At 45.9% G+C, this 20,000-nt stretch overlaps 1 protein-coding gene across 1 annotated transcript in view; it reads right to left on the reverse strand.

The window, feature by feature from the left end:
- Positions 1 to 20,000, reverse strand: part of LOC308370795 (roundabout homolog 2-like) — a gene marked incomplete at both ends in the record, with an annotated part of 163,560 nt that overhangs the window by 39,320 nt on the left and 104,240 nt on the right. Inside the window, 7 exons of the mRNA XM_080845510.1 lie at positions 1,471 to 1,642; positions 3,242 to 3,366; positions 4,279 to 4,290; positions 6,017 to 6,153; positions 12,695 to 12,833; positions 13,412 to 13,532; positions 14,773 to 14,930. Coding sequence (XP_080701636.1) covers positions 1,471 to 1,642; positions 3,242 to 3,366; positions 4,279 to 4,290; positions 6,017 to 6,153; positions 12,695 to 12,833; positions 13,412 to 13,532; positions 14,773 to 14,930 — 864 coding nt within the window. The remainder of the gene's footprint in view (positions 1 to 1,470; positions 1,643 to 3,241; positions 3,367 to 4,278; positions 4,291 to 6,016; positions 6,154 to 12,694; positions 12,834 to 13,411; positions 13,533 to 14,772; positions 14,931 to 20,000) is intronic.

The following is a 20,000-nucleotide window of genomic DNA, read 5'->3' on the forward strand; positions in this document are numbered from 1 at the left end:
CGCTAATTACAAGGTGTGGATTAAGAACGCCTCGCCGAGGGGGCTAATTAGCGTGGCTTCTTCACGGCACCTCTCAACACATTCACACCCTCCCCTCTTTCTATCCTCTCACTCTCTCTCTCTCTTTCTCTCGCCCATTCTCTTTTTCTCTCACTCATGACAATAACTTAAGCTGCCTTAATGGCCGCAATTTTTATCCATGCGCTTCCGTATCCTTCCTTCAAGTACCAGAACCCCAATGGAATGATGGCTCTGCTTAGCAGTGGCTCGCTCATTGATGGTGTTACAGTGGCAGCTATACTGGAATCTAGTTAATCTCCCACAGGGTGCCAATGCATTATCTTCAGTTGGTCTGAATTATGCCATCTTTCCTGCACTCATCCCTTCCTCCGTGACACTCTCTTCCATCTCTCCTACCCTCACTCACTCTCTTTTTCCATCTCTCCTTCCCTCTCTCGCTCTCTTTCTCCATCTCCTCTTCCCTCTCTCTCGCTCTCTTACTCAATCTCCATCTTCACTCACCAATACCAATTTATATGCACAGCTATCCAGCAATCCCCGCTTTGAGGCCAAAGCTCTCCATCTTTGGAGGAAAAAAAGGGCCCTGAACAGATGTTAATTCAATAATGTCCGAGAGAGTGGAGGCCAAGAATCGAATGAAAAGGAAGTAGAAAACAGCTCCCGCTTGGCAGCCTGCGAGCACTTAAGATAATGATACTCCTTTTTTCCGGGGGAGAAGTGGGTGTAAATGTATGTCTCTCCGTCCGAGGGTGAGTGTTAAGTTTGACAGTTCTCACTCTTTTTTCCATGTCCCTGTCTTCCCTAGACTCTGTGGCCAAGAACTGATGTAACGCAACGGCAGGGCCGCCACTTGATTGATTTGCCGAGCCGCTCACCGGGCGCTCACCTCGGCGAAATGAAAAAGCCGTTCCAGACGTTCCACAATGGTTGGCTGCATTTTGTATTAGCTGCTATTATCGACACTTGGAAGTTTCTTTAGGGCGTACACCTGCATTTACAAAAGCAGTGCTCTACATGCATGTGAGTGTGTGTGCATGTTCCCATATGTGTGCGTGTGTGTGTGTGTGTGTGTGTATGTGTGTGTGTGTGTGTGTGTATGTGTGTGTGTGAGGGCGGGAGGGAGACATCAGCTCTGTTACTGTACATCGACCTTAGATTTTCCTGCCCCCAAAGACCAGCTCAGCACGCCTTTAGCTTTTACAAGTGAATCCATCCAGTGGTGTAGTGGTCCCTGGAGAAGTGGGTATACTCTTATTTTTTTCAAGCAGCCCATACAGCACAGGATAAACGCCCTGTTTTGAGAAGTGGGTATAGGCAATGCTGATTGAAAAATAAGTGGGCCTGCGTATACCCTGGACTACACCACTGAATTCATCCCTCTGAAATAAACCCAACCCCAGTATAGATCATAAGCATCACATGTCTGGTTGGGTGCAGGTTGCCTCCTACCATCGGAAACCTCCAGCAGGGCTTTGGCTAGGATGCTGCCGGCCACGGTGAGGGCCTGGCAGATGTAGTAGCCGGCGTCGACGCGCTGCACAGAGGCAATGGTCAGCTCCCCACTCTGGGACACGGAGAAGTGGCTGTCCGGCTGAGAAGGCTGGCTGGGGAAGAGCAGGCTCTGTGCATGGAGGGGGGATCAGATGAGATATTCACATTTACATTTAGTCATTTGGCAAAGGCTATGAGCAAGTGCCCCTTACATGTAAGAAAAAAGCTGTATGACCAAGAAACATTGAAAGCAAACTGCAGTTAAACAGCCTCCGTGTTGTTAGGACCAGATAAGCAAGAGAGTGGGCAGGAAGATTTTTATCTAATCATACTGATGTGTGTGTATGTATATATGTGTGTGAATGGCAGCCCCTAAACAGGACTGGAGAGCAGTTACAGCAGCTATAGCAGCCACAGATCAAAGTCCTTAATATTCTGTGCTAGTAGTGGCGTGTTTTTGAGGAAGAATACTGTAATCCTAATCATCTCTCTGTACAGAGGGATGTGAGTGATCTGCAGTGAATGTGGCTGCTTTGATGGCTGCCGAAACAGAAATAGAAGCAGCTATTAGGTAAAGGAATGCCACTGTTCTTAGTGTGTTACGATCCCAACATTTTTGCACCTTCAATTTGTTTGCCTATTTATTATAATTCAGTTAAGACTATCGATTTGATTCACTGTAACTATGCATATAGAAGTAGAAAGCATGTGTATAAAGCAAAACCTTGTGTGTGTGTCAGTGTGCATGTGTGTGTGTGTGTGGTGGTTGATCATTAAGTGTGGGCAGCTCTTCTGTCCCACTTCCCTATTCTCTCCTTCACAGTTCATCAGAGGCTTCTTTCATCTGCTAGGGTACTGAGTAATTAACATGTAGAGTGAAAGAGAGAGAGAGAGGGAGAGAGAGAGAGACAGAAATGGAGGTGACATACAGAAGGCCAACGAGAATAAAGAAATAAAGAATGAAGAAAGAGAAAAACAGACACAGGAGATGTAGAAAGAGAGGATGAAGATGGTGGTGGTGGTGATGACAACGTCGATGATGATGATGATGATGATGATGATTGCGGTGCTGATGACGAAGCCTTCCGGTGCCGTGATCTTAAACACTGTCCCCTCTCAGCCTCAGGATAGCCATCTCTGCGTCTCCTTTAATGAGATTCTTTCTCATCTTAACTCCTCCGAGCGACCGCGGCGCAGGAGAGGATAGGCATTAGCCCTGATTCAATTACACCTAATGACTTTAATGCGCTAAATTAATGTTTGCTTTTGACAAATGACCTCCAGAGCCCGGGCGACACGCTGGTGATGACCACTTCATTATCCGCTGGCGCCACGGGAAAAGGGACCCGGGGCACCACTTACACACACACACACATGCCTGCTGGATTTACCAAAATGGCCTCCTCTTTGAAGTGAGTGTCAGAGAGATTGGAGAGAGGCAGAGGGATTTGATGGCAGCTCTTCTGTCTCATAACTATTCCTGTTTGTGTGCACTAATGTGTGACTGTATAGGCTGCACACACACACACAGTCCCTCACATAAAGATAGACATACATACTATACACATAGATCAATCATATACAGACTCCACCCAACCAATCTACAAACTTGATACTACATACAGCAAATACCTTAAAAAAAACACATACAGTATAACACATATACTTACACACACACACACACAGACACACACACACACACACACACACACACAAACACACTGCTTACCTGGCTCCCCTCTCTTTGCCAGAAGACGGTAGGCTGTGGGTTCCCTTTGGTCTCGCAGGGGAAGTTTGCCGTGTGACCCTGAGCCACTATCTGGTCCCGTGGCCGCACCACGAACTGGGGTGCCTCTGTAAGGTCAAAGGTCAAATGGAACACAACATTATCACCCCTGCTGTTTTTTTGAATGGTGGGGGTCACTACAGGTCACTTGCGACTGGACTCTACACGAGGAGGAGAGGAGAGGAGAGGTGTGTGCTGAGCTAACATGCATACTGTGAGAGGCACGCCTCCGCAAGCTTCATCCAGAGCATGATTGGGGCCTATTGGTGCAAGCAGGGGAGTCTATGGTGGTCAAATATAGGAACAAGCAAGGTTTCATTTGTTTCATCCCAGTCCTTTTCCATAACCAATCCTAATACCTTCCAAAGTGAAAAAAAAAGATACTACAGTAAAACATTAAAATAATAATTTGGAAAAATGATTCAGTATGTTACTTTTTTCTCAGTGTTTCATGCAGGTTCTGTGTGTCATGCAATTGTGCTTCTCACTCTAGAGGTCTGTGTGGATTTCAATAGGAGCTCCAAGCCAGAAGCCATGTGTGTATTTGTGTGTATTTGTGTGTATGTGTGTGGGAATGACTGAGACACTGTAACAGAGATCAAGTGTGTGCATGATTAGTGAGTAAGTGAGTGAGTGAGAGATCATGTGTGTGAGAGTGAGTGAGTGAGTGAGTGGGTGAGTGAGTGGGTGAGAGATCATGTGTGTGAGAGTGAGTGAGTGAGTTAGTGACAGAGAGAGAGACACAGAGACAGAGAAAGAAAGAGAGTGAGTGAGAGAGAGAAAGATCATGTATAAGTAAGTGAGTGTGTGTATAAGAGTGAGTGAGTGAGTTCAGGTGTGACTAGGTGAGTGAGAGGATTGAGTAAGTGTGTGAATGAGTGTGTGGTTGACTGACCGAGTGAATGAACACGTGATGGTGATTAACTATTGCAGCACATTCATAGTGGGATTGGCCTTTCAAAAAAAGGATGGGTACTTACCCACCGGACGGGCTGGTAACAGAACAATGGATTGAGTGAGGAGGGAACGAATGAGACGAAGGAGGGGTGGAAAAGAACAGAAGGGAAAGAAAAAAAAATGAAAATCAGAATGAATGAATGCATGTGGTGTCTGGCACATAACTCCATCGAGAGGAGAGGTAGAGGAGCAGTTTGGGGGGGGGGGGGGGGGGGGGGGTTGGGGGGGGGGTCACCATGGCAACTTGGAGGCATGGCACTCATAACTTAATCTCTCCAGGGATCATATAAGAGGTATTCAGAAACTAGACTTGTCATGTTTGAAGTACTATACCAATGAAGCATAATCCTCAAATATGCACAATGTAAATATAAATGCACATGGTTGTAAAACACTCGAACACCAAAACCCAAGGTCAGCATATCCCAGTTGGCACATTCATGGCCACACCACTTCAACAGCAACAACAACAAAACCTGACTCCGTTTCAATATGACTCTACTGCGTGTGCAGGCCATGAAAAGAGCATTGAAGCATGCGTATCCATATTGACCGTGAGATATTATATTCTATCACCCCTCAATACTCTGCTATCTGTCCCTCCCCAGTTGCCCAACCAGCCCCCACCCCTGTCTCCAAAGCCCCATGTGTACCACTGAAGCCTGAGCCAGGGCTGATGTGATTCTGTGATTAAATGCATGAGGGACTTTGAAAAGTTGAGACCTGGTTCAGGTGAAGAGCTGAACTGTTATTAAGCTCCTCATCTCTCAGACACAGCAGGGGTTATGTATCTGTGTGTGTGTGTGTGTGTGTGTGTGTGTGTGTGTGTGTGTGTGTGTGTGTGTGTGTGTGTGTGTGTGTGTGTGTGTGTTCACCTTGCACCTGGATTTAGTATGTGTGGGTCTGTGTGTGTTTGTAAGGTCACGGTCTACCTGGATTTTCTGAGTGTGTGTGTGTGTGTGTGTATGGGGGGGGGGGGGTATTCACAGTGTACATATATTGTGTGTGTGTGTGTGTGTGTGTGAGTGTGTGTGTGTGTGTGTGTGTGTCTGTGTGTGTGTTTGTGTATTTGTCAGGTCACAGTGTACCTAGATTTTCGGAAAATGTGAAAGTGAGTGAGTGTGTGTGTGTGTGTGTGTGTGTGTGTGTGTGTGTGTGTGTGTGTGTGTGTGTGTGTGTGTGTGTGCGATCACATATGTGTGTGTGTGACTGATCGGGGCTTAGGACCCCCAGCACGAGAGGAATGACACACGCACAGGTGGGGGGTAGGGAGCTGCAGCAGACAGGGCTAAGCCCAGCTGAGATAAATCAACTGCCCCTCAAATAAAGCTGAAAGCTCTGTCTGACACACACCCTGATCCTCTGCAGCAGGTGCCACTGGGAACTCACACTCAAACCAGACGGCTGCTCCAGGGTAAAACAACCGCCATTTTACAGCACTCGTCACTACACACAAAAAAAAGCATCATATGCTACCTACCATGAGGGATTCCTGTCGTGATATGTCACACTGAGTGAAAGAGTTCATATCTGACTTCCTGTTTTGTGTGTGTTTGTTTTTGTGTGTCTTCGTGTTTTGGTCATTGAGGGTCCTCCACCACACAACATCTGCTACCACGAGGGATATCTGTCATTGACTGCAGGCGATCATATCTGACTTCCTGTTTGTTTGTTTGTTTATTTGTTTGTTTGTGTTTGTTTGTGTATCTGTGTTTGGTGTATAATGGGTTTTCCATATGTGAGCGGCGCGTTGGTGCTGACCTCGGACGGTGAGCGTGGCCGACGCCTCCACTTTGCCCACCCGGTTTTCAGCCAAACAGGTGAAGGCGCCCTGATCCCCCACCGCCACCTTCTTGATCCTCAACACAAAGTCCTCCTTCTCGTACTTCATCTCGTACCTGCAGGGGGGGGAGCAAAGAGGCCATTTTAGAGTAAGGAGCGAACAACAGCTAGCCTCACACTCACACTCTTTCCATGAATGCTCATTGTCACACATTTCAAACAAAGGAGGCCCTTTGCCACACGGCAGCCAGCGAGAATTGGAGGAGGAAAAACAAACTAATAGCGAACGTGCGGGGGCTTATTGGAGAGAACGAGGGAGTATTTTAACAGCTTTTGGAAGCCGCGGTGGCTGAAGATGATCTGTTGCGGCGGAGAGGAGGGAGTGTCAATTATGCAGGGATGAAAGGCATGGCAAAATGAAAGGTGCTTTCAGCTGGAACCCTGACTCTTCCACTCTTTCAATATTTATGAAGAGACACCCTGTGTGTGTGTTTGCATGTGTGTGTCTGCCTGTGTGTGTGTGTGTCTGTGTGTGTGTGTGTCTGTGTGTGTGTGTGTGTGTGTGTGTGTGTGTGTGTGTGTGTCTGTGTGTGTGTGTGTGTGTGTGTGTGTGTGTCTGTGTGTTTGTGTGTGTTTGTTGTTACAGAGAGCGAGAGAAAGAGAGACAGACAGAGAAAGAGACGAAACACACACACACACACACACACACACACACACACACACACACATATACACACACACACACACAGACAGGGAGAGAGAGAGAGAGTGAAAGAGAGAGAGAGAGAGAGAGAGAGAGAGAGAGAGAAAGAGAGAGAGAGAGAAAGTCTCTGTATCTGGCATATCTGGGGCACACCTCCAGATGAGCAAGGCAGTGGCTCATTGATGAATGACTAATTTATATAGATAAAGCTATGCATCACAGCATAGCTGCTAATAGTGTCTGAGGACGCTGACGTGAAAGCGGGGTGCCAGACCTTCATTACGCCCTTTCTGCTTCTCAATTTGTAAAATAAGAAAGTCGTTACCTCACACACCCGCCCGTCAAACTGGAACGGTCATTAGACAACAGGAAGTTTCACTGTTTATTATAAAGTCTTTGATCATAACAATGAACTAGGAAGTTCATCTATTTGTCTACTTGTGGTGTGTGTGTGAGTGTGTAAGTGTGTGTGTATGTGTGTGTGTCTGAACATGGGCTCTTGGTAAAGGATTGGTCTTGACTAGCAGTGGAGGGTGGGTGTCAGATATGGGGGCTAAAGACCTGAGACTCCTGATGAGATGCCTCCTGAAGTTTAAGGAGAGCCGTTTATCAGCACGTACAATCTGTCACTGGTGAGACATGCACACGCTGGGTGGAGAAAGAGCGGGGGGGGGGGGGGGGGGGGGGTGTCAAAGGGGAATCACAGGTACAGGAATAGACAGACAAACAGAGAGAAACGGAACATATAAAGTAAGAAAGAAAGAAAGAAAAGAAAAGACAGGACAAAGTAGATGTGCACTATATAAACACGTGCAGAGTGAAACACAGAGTGAGACACAGAGAAAGAGACAGACAGCTACAGAGACAGAGACAGAGACAGAGACAGAGACAGAGACAGAGACAGAGACAGAGACAGAGACAGAGACAGAGACAGAGACAGAGACAGAGACAGAGACAGAGACAGAGACGTTGGACTGGGAGGCTATCGATGAAGGGTGTAACCACTGGCCAGAGCCTAGTCACGTCGCCTCCTCTGACCTATATAGCAGCTTCCCCCTGGGGCTACACACAGAAAGACAGGGGGAGCGGCAAACGTCAGTGCTGGAAGTAGGGCATGTTTCAGCAGTTAGACTAACCAGCGTCTCACTCACACTCACACACACACACACACATACACACACACACACACACCGTAGGCTCAGCTATGTCAAAGCAGTCAGCACTTCTGACCGTTCTCATGTCCAGCACATCTTTTGTGTCACATCAGACTGAGCCATCAGCCCATCATGGACATGATCTTTCCGGAAGAGTAGCTTGCCATGCTGCGCTGGGGATCTACAGGTAGGCCACTATCACAGGGTCAAGTGCATTGTAACACTATCCCTTATATAACACCTCATTAAACATATGGGATTGGAGAGGTAAAACGATCAATAACATTCTGAGGCTTAAGAGGCCTTGTTTCAAAATTAAGAATAATTTCACATTCACCTAATGCAAAAACAAGATGAAAAAAAAAACCCACATATACACAAAATTTGTTTTCAGTTACAGAGTGGCTTTCAGTTTGTCGAGACACCAGTCTAGACTTCAATTTCACATCTCCTGGATGAAGCTGTCAGGCTCGTTATTCACTTACTGCAGAACAACAAAACAGCACTAACCTAGACTGAGGGCTATGGTTTAGCCCGAGACAGACTGAGTCCATGTTTGGTTATCACATCTGCCATATTTACCTCAGCTTTGTGTTCAATGTGCTTTCATAAACAAACAAGCATTGAAGGTGAGGCTTTGAATAAGTAAACTGTTTGAAAGGCAACTGAGGTCTTGATCCTGCCGAAAAATTAAGCTGCCTGGTTCACAAACATGTTACTGATCGTTTTTGATAGCTATTAAAAGGGAATGTTTATCCAGCTGTAACTGTGGCATTTAGTATGCTTTAGATGTTTATCTAAAAAATTGCAACCCTTAAATGTGTTCTTGGTAAAGCTGTTCCAACAAGCATCTATGCCTGTCACTGTTCCTGAAGCTGAACCAGCACCATGGGTTCAATACCGAGGAAGCACACATACTGATGGAAATCGATAGTAGATATCCTATACCCTGTAAGTCTCTTTAGTGTCTGAGGAATGTCTCAAAATGAAAGTGCAAAAACCTCTGCCGAGATGAAGCGTCACTAAGGGGAATAGCACTGAGGGGGTCACTTTGGGGCTGCCTTCTGCGATGCTGGGTGTGTGTGATGGGCGTCTGCCTCAGATGGCTGTGTGTGCTTAAATCCAGTTGTGTAAATGGATTAGCCGCGCCACTGCCTGGCCTGGATGGCCATCTCTCTTAGGTAATGACTTCAGGCAATGAGATGGAAAGTGCAGCCTGGAGTGATATTATGATGGGAGCCCATACCCACACACACACACACACACACACACACCCTGTCTGCTAATTATTACTGCTGTTGCTAGCACAGGGTGTGTTTGTGTGTGTGTGTGTAGGGGGAAGAAGTGAGGGTGATGAGAATCTGGTTGGATGCAACATGCACATGTGTACCTAATTTCACATACGTAAATGCACACAGGTGCATATACAGACCAACACCGACATACCCAACCAGACACACACACAAGTACACACCACATTCATGCTCTGTCTGTCTCTGTCTCTGTCTCACATACGCACACCTGGGCAGATGTGCGTACGTTAGTGAGTGCAGCGTGAACAGTTACTTGGCCAGTCCACAGAAAGCACACGCTGTGCCTTTTCATTTTACGTTGAATGTACTTAACCTGCGGCTGGTCTTGTAATCAACGCATGTCACCACCCTCTTACTGTAATTTGCAGCACTCGCAACTTAACAGTATAATTCAATCAGGGGTGCAATTGAAGGGAATCATGGTCCACCGAACGGTCATTCAAAGGAATCAAAAGTTTAGCAATCAGGAAATATATATGTACATGCTAATAAGGTATCATCAAATAAAGAGATATAATACGGCAGTACTTCTACACCACTCAAAATAGAAATATTCAGACTATTTGTGCAGCTATAACAAACAGTCTCAATAGTGTAGCAGGCATTTACATGCAGTGAAGGGGATGAAGTGAAAAAGCAATGGTGAGACATAAAAAGGCAAACAAAAGTGAATGTTGTTTTTAACAGGGTAGAAATGAGCAAAACAGGTGCTCAGAATACTGGTTTCATCGTGTTTTGAAGTTTATCCTGTTCACACGTCTAACGCTCAGTCTGGATTACACCTGCTTTTAAAAGGTGGACATGTTTCACAGCAAAAACAGACAGGCACTGTCCCCTGGAGTTTTCATACATACAACGGAATACATAATCACTCCTTGTGCTTCTCCTCCCATCATTTAGCCCAAAACAATCCCCCACAATCCTCCCACAGAAGAGCTGACTTGTCATGCTGTGCTCCTGCATCCAGAATGCGGGTTTAGTCTGTTTGTACCATGCCATGCTTTAAGGCGCATGTTGCGATGAAATTACGCCTACACCGGGCACTAACATGCTAGCAGATCTGCCCCCCAGAGAGAGAGAGAGAGAGAGAGAGAGTCACAAGCATGGGTGTCTCTTGCGGAAAGCGCCTGAGCCATAAAGAGTGTTTAACATTTAGTGGGGGCTAAAGCGCGGAATGCTCCTGGGGTTGGGAAGTGGGCCAGAGTTTCAGTTTTATTTTTTCCTGCTCACAGCACTGAGACAAAGCCCTCTGTCAATCTCTGACAGCCGCCTCTCTTTTTCCTCCTCTTCTTCCTCTATCTCCCCTCTCTTTCTCTCCACCTCTCTCAGTTCTTTTCTATCCCCCTTTCCTTCGCTCATGCTCTCTTTTTTTGTCTCTCGTGGTCTTGGTCCTTCTGTCATGCTCTCATTCCTTCTCATTCTCTCGCTTTCTCTCTGAAAGTCTATCTGTCTGTCCGACTGGCTGCTTGTCTATCTTGCTCTATTTTTATTCTCTTTCTCTCTCTCTCTCTCTCTCTCTCTCTCTCTCGCTCTCTCTCTCTCCTTCTGTCTAGCAGACCTTCCTCTGCAGTTTCCTCTCTTTCTGCTACTCCATCAATCTCCATCTCCTCACTTCTCCCTCGGTAGCTGTCACAATGTCTGTTCTGTCTCCCTTTTGTTTTCAAGCCGTCTCCATAACTCAGCCTTCATTGCATTTCCGCGGCTTGTTTTGTGCCATTCCATTTTTCAACTCTCAACCAATAACAGAATATATATATAAATATATATGTATATATATATATATATATATATATATATATATGCGTTTGAATGTATATATATATATATACTGTATATAATACAATAAATAAATAACTAAAATGTAAGTATGTGTGTGTGTATATATATACAGTATAATGCACATATACATGCATATGTGTGTGTGTGTGTGTGTGTGTGTGTGTGTGTGTGCGTCTAAGAACGTTTGTGTTTGTGGCCTATAATATCTAGGCACCAAAACCAATAAAACTATGTGTCCTCAAGGCGATGCATGCTTCATCTCTGCTCTTAAGCCTCTGGTCAAAGTGGCTTTGCCTCGTGCCCCATCACACCTTAATAATATTCCCACACCTCATTGGAAGGCAGCGCGGGCCCTGTCCGGATCCGATCTGGGGATATGAGTGTCATGATTAGTGTGCACTCATGCATGGCCAAACCCCTGCAGTGGTGACTTGACTGACTGGGCTGAGTTGTGCCGCGCGTCCTGAGCACCGTGAAACAAACAGCAGGGGCCAACAGATGGGACAAGGCTGCCCGAGATGCCCCATCACTGAGCAGGCGGGGAAAAGTTTAGGACAATGCACAAGAAGCACTGCAACTTTAAATTCAGTTTTGATTCAATGGTGCTGCGGAAAGGAGGGATGGGAGGAGCGGGTACAAGGGTGTGTGTGTGTGTGTGTGTGTGTGTGTGTCTGAAGAATGTATTCTTCTCTAACCGTAGTCTTCTACTTCTAGTTAACTCGTACTATGACATGCAAGACCTGCTCATTAAGCTAGCACTAGATTTCAAAGCAAACATCTCTATTGCCAGTGTTCTCAATATTGATGAACAACTTCTAGGCCCCATCCATGCATCTAAGCCTCACTTAGCCTCGGACTAGTTCGATGCAGATAGATTCTGAGAAATGTCTCACTTATACTGGCCAGACTGTTCCATGACATTGGCTGTATTCCAACATTAAGGACATGTGCCCACAGAAATCCCTCAAATGTAACAAACAAAAACATTGCTCAACATTCTCCCTTTAGAAAAGCACAGCCACCTTCTATTCTCATTTTTATAATGATGAAGATCTTGTTCCATACAGACTGGGTAAAAATGGCCTCATAGGCTTTCAGGACCATGTGCACATGTGCATAATGAGGGCTGAAGATTTTCCACTGCAAACACAAACAACCAGAATCAGTTTATTTAAATGCAAATGATCTTTCATTTACATTGTTGTTACAGGTGTAATTAGGCCATAGAGTCCACAGGACTACAACTGAGGTGCCCTCGGCTAACAGCCAGTCTCCACAATGAGGAGAACAGAGGAGCCAGGCAGGGCTATCCCCTGGATACCTGGAGGCAACCCCTCCCCCAGTACAACAACAACCGCTTCAGGAGCATTGTGCATTTTACTACACACGCACAAAGGCGTTAACAAACACACACACACTCACACATTAAAACAAACCCACTTAGAAAGGTTCCTCACACTTTCCTTAAGGTGAGTAAACAAATGCACTTAGGGAGACACACACACAACACACACACACACACACACACACACACACACACACACACACACACACACACACACACACACACACACACACACACACACACACACACACACATAAAATGTACTATCTAACAGAGGCACATATACCAACACAAACCAACACACACACACACACACACACACACACACACACACACACACACACACACAGATGCTCTCCTCACCTTCCTCGAGGCACATCCACGTCATCCTTCCTCCAGCGCAGTGTGGGAGGGGGATCTCCCTGGACCTGACACCTCAGCTCCACACTCTCGTCCACCAGCACCACCTGGTTCACTGGCCGCCGCACAAACGTGGGCTTCTCTGATGCACCAGAACATAGCATGGTTCACACACAGGGGTCTCAGGATATATACGCTAGTGTCCCTGGGCATTAACCATATATACACATGTGAATATATACATAAACATATACACAGGTCCACATTCATATGTTCATGGAAGACTTTAATGTTAAAACTGCTCTAGGCAAGGTTAGTATTCCAGCTTATTTAAGTATTCCAAAAATATTGCAACAACTATTCTAACAAGCCACGTAAATCCTTCTGCTTTCAGGGAATATATATTTCCTACTCAGGGTCAGCAGAGACATCATCTACAAACATATACTGACATATGTAGCCAAACCATGTAGTGTTCAAAGGATAAAGTTATCAGTAGTTTTCTGGGAGGAGCAACTGCAAGGAAAGGTTTCTGAAACACGATTCATTCTACCATTCTACCAGGGGCTACCATGCTGTGTGGGGATCTAAACTGAATCATTTGGCATTCAAATGTCTTAGCTACTATTCAAAAAACAGGAAGTCTGATGTGAAAGCCTATTTTAGAAGAAAATAAATCATCTTTAGAGAGACATGAGGAGATTCCATAAGAGCCCTTACCAAACACAGACAGCTGGGCCATCTCGCTGTCCCTCTCACCCACCATGTTGGTGGCCACGCAGACATACATCCCTGTGTCACTCTTGCGTGTGGTGGCAATTGTCAGCTTCCCCCCACGGATCTGAGACACAATGAGAGCGAGAGAGACAGAGAGGGAGAGAGAAAGAGAGAGAGAGAGAGAGGGAGAGAAAGAATAACAGAAGATAAACATTTACCCATGGCCTGTCATGGATGCACAGAGCCTCCCTGATGAGGAGAATTTGAGAAGGTGCCCCTGTAACACAGGAATCAGGAATTGCTCATTTCGCCCTCAAATGAACAAATAATTTGAGACGGTTTCGGCATAAATAGTAGATGAATCACACACACACACACATAATAGGCCACCTAATAGCTTTCTGTCGAGCTCCGAGAATTAGCCAAATCAAACATGACATCCGCGACAGGGGCAATATGATTTTGAGAATAAGAGATTCATGGCTCATTCTCCAAAGGACGTGACGAGAGCCTCATCCTATTTAGAATGGACCTCATGTTCTCCTGCTGAAAACCCAGAGGTGCCATCGTCAAGGCAACGGGGGAATACGACGTCCCTTGTGGAAAACAGGAAACATATGTATACGCAATTGTACTGCATTTAAATGAGTTCTGCGGCCACAGTTATGCATTATGTATAAATGGATGGAACTTGTTGACGTGAATAACATGTAACCTTTGTGGAAGGTGCTGCTCTCATCAAAGGCATGTAAAACAGTGACACAACAATAAATCACCCACACACACACACACACACACACACACACACACACACACACACACACACACACACACACACAGAATGCAAAAGTATGTTTGCGCTGCATACAAATGCAGTAAGTGCAGATTTATTATCTTATATGTCCTCTTAGTTAATAGATGTAAATAAGCCATTAGCCCTATCTATATTCCATGTCCCTACACCAAGCCTCAAGGCTAGTCCTTGTTATTTTTGATCTACGATACATTCTCACATTGCTTAGCACCTACCACATGCATCCAAACACAAATATGGCATCACCAACTATTCTAAAGCAGGTGTGAAGAATTTTGTTTTGCTGTCGCAGTAACATTGACGGGCCTGTGATCTACGATACAAATAGAACTAGCTGAGACAAGCAGCCTGCAACATATAACATGAGAATCTAATATCAATTGGATTTTAAAAGAAGAAGTTTTAAAAATGATTCATTTGAACCTTTATAAATAAATGTAACAAACACACACAGATACATTTGAACACTTCATGTAAACCGTCAGCAGAATATACTTAAGCACATATCAACATTAAACCTGAAGATTTCCTCTGGGACCGGTCCACTTACAGTGATGCGTTCGTCCTTGAGGTCCAGCCGGGCTTTATCTTTCTTCCAGAAGATGGTGGGTTCGGGGTGCCCCCGTGGTGGCTGGCACTCCAGGGTGGCCGACTCGCCCAGCGCCACCACCACATCCTGGGGGTTCTGGCGGAAGTCATCCCTCAGCACTGCAGAGAAGAGAAGAGAAGAGAAGAGGAGAGGAGAGAAGAAGAGAGGGTTGAGGTTAGGAGATGGTTGGTTAAAGACGGGATGAAAACAGAAAGTACAGAGTGAAACGACCACTGCCAGGAATGTTGGCCTCACAGACGTAAGTATGTCTGCACACTATGGGAGTGACGCCACAAGCAGATGCTTGGGATGGGAACACCCTATGCAATAAAATATGAGAAGCATCATTGACGAAAGCTTATATTATGGAGGACTTTTAAGTCCTATATGGCTACATGGCCACAGAGTCTATAACCCATTTTCCAGACATGCTTTTCAACAGTGAAGTGAGAGGTTTTTAAAGAAAATGGTAACCTTTCAGTTAAAAAGTATTTGTTTTTACCCGCAAATACCGGTAATGAACGCTAGCAAAACATACTGCACATACTGGGTGGATCCACAAGTCCTTGCCCCTGGTGAAATGAGTGAGTGAATGCGTGTGTGTGTGTGTGTGTGTGTGTGTGTGTGTGTGTGTGTGTGTGTGTGTGTGTGTGTGTGGCATATAGAGTGGGACGGTTCATAATTGGAGGATGTAGCATCCCCACAGGAGAGCAGCAGAAAAACAGGAGGGGCAGAGAGGGAGACGAAGCCCCAGGCCAAGCTGTCAATCACAGAGGCCAAGCGAGATATGGAACGCTTCAGTCAGGCCCTACCATATGCCTTAATGTGTGGGGGGGGAGTGTGTGTGTGTGTGTGTGTGTGTGTGTGTGTGTGTGTGTGTGTGTGTGTGTGTGTGTGTGTGTGTGTGTGTGTGTGTGGCTGAGGGACTGGGCTAATATATGTATGTGTTTCAAGGGGATAGGTGAATGTACGGGGTGTTTATGTGAGTGTGTGTGTGTATGTGTGTGTGTGTGTGTGTGTGTGTGTGTGTGCGTGTGTTCTCCAACTGTCAAGCGTAGCTTCTCACTACCTCAGGTGACACCCTGTCACTGTCACACCAAATAAAAGACAGCGGTGACAGCCACAGCCAGCTCCTCCAAAAACAGTTGAGAGCACACACCCCAACCACACACCATACACACATTCACTCTCACACACACGCACACACACACACACACACACACACACACACACACACACACACACACACACACACACATACACACACACGCACACACACACACACACACACACACACACACACACACACACATACACACACAGAAGAAACCACAACCTCAGCGTGCTCCCATGCTACACATCTCCGCCTGCCATGCCAGGTCTCTTTTGTCTCTCCCCCAACTACCACCCCTTGCTCCATAGAACAGGTGCACATGCTCTGAATTAGCCCATTAAAAGCCACATGATTCCCAATTGTACTTGAGGAGTGAGTGGTAATTTACGCGAGTAAGCCGGGCGACTCTGCGCGGTGAATTCCCTTACAGCTGCTACTGCTGCTGACGCCGTGGTGGTGTGCGCAGAATAGATGAGCGCTCAAAGAAAATGATCTCGTTGTGCGCCGCGTTGGCGGAGGCCTCTTCACGAGCAGTCCCAGGGAGAGACTCAGAGGGGCACCTCCACAAATTAGAGGCAGGAGGTGGGGAGAGGCAGAGGGGGAGGATGAAAAGAACCAGGAAAAGCGGGGACCGGTTCTTTGAGTGAGGGAGACGCCGCGAGAGTGAATGGAAGTTAATGGCGACGCTGTGGATTTTGGTGCAGCGGTTGGTGATTCGGTTCCGGGCTTATACGCACCAAAGAAAAATACCACACCTGCATGCAGGACTAGGCTTGAGAAACAACCAAGTAGGGGAGAAAGAGATAATGTTGGGTTCTTGTTTGTGTTAAAGATGGTAAAACACAGTCTCGCCTCAAATCGGAGCAATTTAACAGTATTGAGGGCTGATGAGCACAGCCCACACAAACACACACATACACACACACACACACACATATGCATGTACACACACAGACACATACGTGCACACATACATACATACATACATACAAACACACTAACCACCTCCTTTTTCTTTTCACTGAGGCATGTCTCCAGTGAATGTTGAGGAGCCCCAGTAATTACTCCAGATTCAGAGCCCCTGCCGCTGTCCAATACGGTCTGATTATGTATCGCTCAATTATTCAAATGAGCTGTTTGGGCTTCTCATTTTAGGGCCTTCATTTCCCCATTTAGGAGAAAAGAAGGCTGATTCCAGACCAGGGCCTCCTCATAGCATGCCCCGCAGGGGGCCGTGCAATACCAAGCAGTGCCGAGGTAAGGCAATACAATGGCATGAAATTGCTGTATGGGGAATCATTATGTAATTACGGAGGGAGGGGGGGAGCAGAGATCATCATAAATTGAGTGTGGCTCTCCCATTCCACAGTCCTAATAAACACAGTCAAAGCAAAAAAAAAAAGAAAAAAGAAAACATGATTACGATACAAGCAGGTGCTACCCTCGCTCGCACACACACACACATATACACACACACACACACTGGGTTAGCTGCTGGCTCTCCCAGTTAAGCAGTCACGGAGGCCTCTTGGAATGCAGGCCGTGAAAAAAGAAAAGCGCAATATTAATATGTATAGATCAAATTCGTATTTATCCACTATCTGTTGGGAGACTTCCAGCTCATAATTGAATATATGCATGAGAACATGTGGGGGAGAGCTGGAGGCAGTGCCCGCGCCGGGACTCTCAAATGAAAAAGTCCTGCGCTGCGCGGAATGCTGGATGTGCAGAGAGGGGAAGAGATCAAAAAGGAGAGGAGTTCCAAAGCAGGCTCCAAATCTTTTCTACTGGACTGGAATATATTTAGACGCAGGCAAAAAGGAGGAAAAGAAGATACACAAACACACTGACTAACACTCTCAAATCCCCAGGAAAAACATGCAAAGTAGGACTAGGAGGGGAGAGGAATAGGGAGTCAACTGTTCCTACTTTTTTCTTCGAGCTGATATGTGTGACTGAGAATATGGGCAAATAACAGAAACCCTGGTCCATGCTGTTGGCTGTGATGTGTGACGAACTGCTCTGAGATTGGAGGAAAATGTATTAAAGCAACTCTCTTTAAAAATCCTCTCTTTCATCTGGTTTGTGCATACAACGCATAATGCGAGCATTTACGGGACTACCCGGTGTGGTGTATTAAGAACAAACCTCCTCGTTAACATGGTAGATTGCAACAGACAGCAATTTTTAGATTGCTCATAGTAATCTATGCCCATTTAATAAGAAGTAATGACAATTATGTTTCATATTATGTTGTATACTAGGAAGAGGATGCCTATGATAGACTATAATTATAATGATGTATAATACTAATAATACTTACTGTATATATACATAATGTTTTCTATTAAAATTCAAAACATCCAGCACTACATTTGAGACAAAACTATATGAGCACTTTTCAAATGATCACAAATATTGTAGACCCTCATATATTGTATTCCACATGATGTCACATTAAATCCTTAGACTCACATTTCCTGGCTACCACAGTGATCACACACCACTGGTGTGATATATGTTAGGCATCCCGGGGCAGCGTAGTACACACACTGTGCACCGCGCTCGTCTCTAACGTACATTCCCAGCATGGGAGCGAGCGAGCGAGTCGTCTTTCTTTCTTTCATTTCCGTTCTGACTCATTTGCGTTTGGTGGAGCAGACTGGAGTGGACCCACCCAGCAGAGACAGCTCAGCAGATAACACACAAAAAAAGGCATGGCTGGCTGAATGTTTCAGTCACAAGCAGAAACAGATGATCCCATGGAAAAGAAGAGAGAGAGAGAGAGAGAGAGCGAAAGAGAGAGAGAAATAATAAATGGCTTCTGTTAGACTCCTAAATGTGCTCCCTCGCTTGCCAGAAATGAACCGAGGCCGAAAATAATTCACAGCAGTCAAAACAACGCAGAGAGAAACACAGGGGGCAAAGGGAGAGAGAGAGAGAGAGAGAGAGAGAGAGAGAGAGAGAGCGAGAGAGGGAGAGAGAGAGAGAATGAGAGTCTGTGGATACAGAGGGAGGATGGGGCATTACTGCACAGTAAATTCAGTAGCACAGCCTCTGTCTTATTAAATAGGCAATAGGTCTGTGAGATGCTAGCGACAACAGCGCGCAGGTCTCTGGCTTTATCGTATTACCTAATCAGTCCTATTACCGCCAAGAAGTCCTATGCGCACCAGTACATCATCATAAAATGCAGTTGGCGCTAACAACAGAGAGTTTTCTTTCAGCCGCCTACCAGTATTATTACCAGGCAGCATATGCTATGATGACATTTATATGTGTGTGTTTTACAGGAGACTGCAGTGTTATGAATACGGGGGGGGCAGGGGAGGGAGAGGGGGAAGGAGGGGGAGGAGGGGAGGGAGGGGGAGGATGGGAGGGGGAGGATGGGAGGGAGAGGGAGGAGGGGAGGGAGGGCACGGGTCTCTTATGGGCGTGTCAGTGTCTCCCTTGGTGTTCAGGGTCTCGCTCCATTTCTGTCAATGATGATGACAAAAAAAAAACCCTATGAGGATGATAATCACACACATTTGCTGATGAGAGTATTATCTCTTCTCCTATCTCTCTGTGTGTGTATGTGTGTATGTGTGTGTGTGTGTGTGTGTGTGTGTGTGTGTGTGTGTGTGTGTGTTCTTTGTTGTCCTGTGTGTGCACATAAATGAGTGAAAAGCATCAAGCCAGACAGAGTGAGAGATGAAATGACTGTAGAAAGTGAAAGAGCTTCAAAGTGAGAGAAAGGTGTCTTCTGTAAAAGAAGAGAGAGTATACAGCAATGGCAGATGCTGAGACAGAAAGGGGGGAGATATTTGCATTGGGGAGGGGGGGGCTCTTGAATAAATAAACAACTTTGTATGTCAGTGCCCTGAAACAGTCATCAGCAATCAGTCAAGAAAAAGTTGCCTCTGTTGAGAACGCCTTGCATGTACGCTTGCTTCCCTGGGGGCAATAAGCGAAGGGGGAAAAGAGGCAGATAACCTATTATTACCCTCCATTTTTAGCAGCCCCAGCAGAACACACTCATCAGTCAAACAGGCTACAGCATCAAGACCCCCCTGATCATACGAGGAGAACAGGC

This window comes from Sprattus sprattus, assembly GCF_963457725.1.
Source record: "Sprattus sprattus genome assembly, chromosome: 1".
Lineage (NCBI taxonomy): Eukaryota > Metazoa > Chordata > Actinopteri > Clupeiformes > Clupeidae > Sprattus > Sprattus sprattus.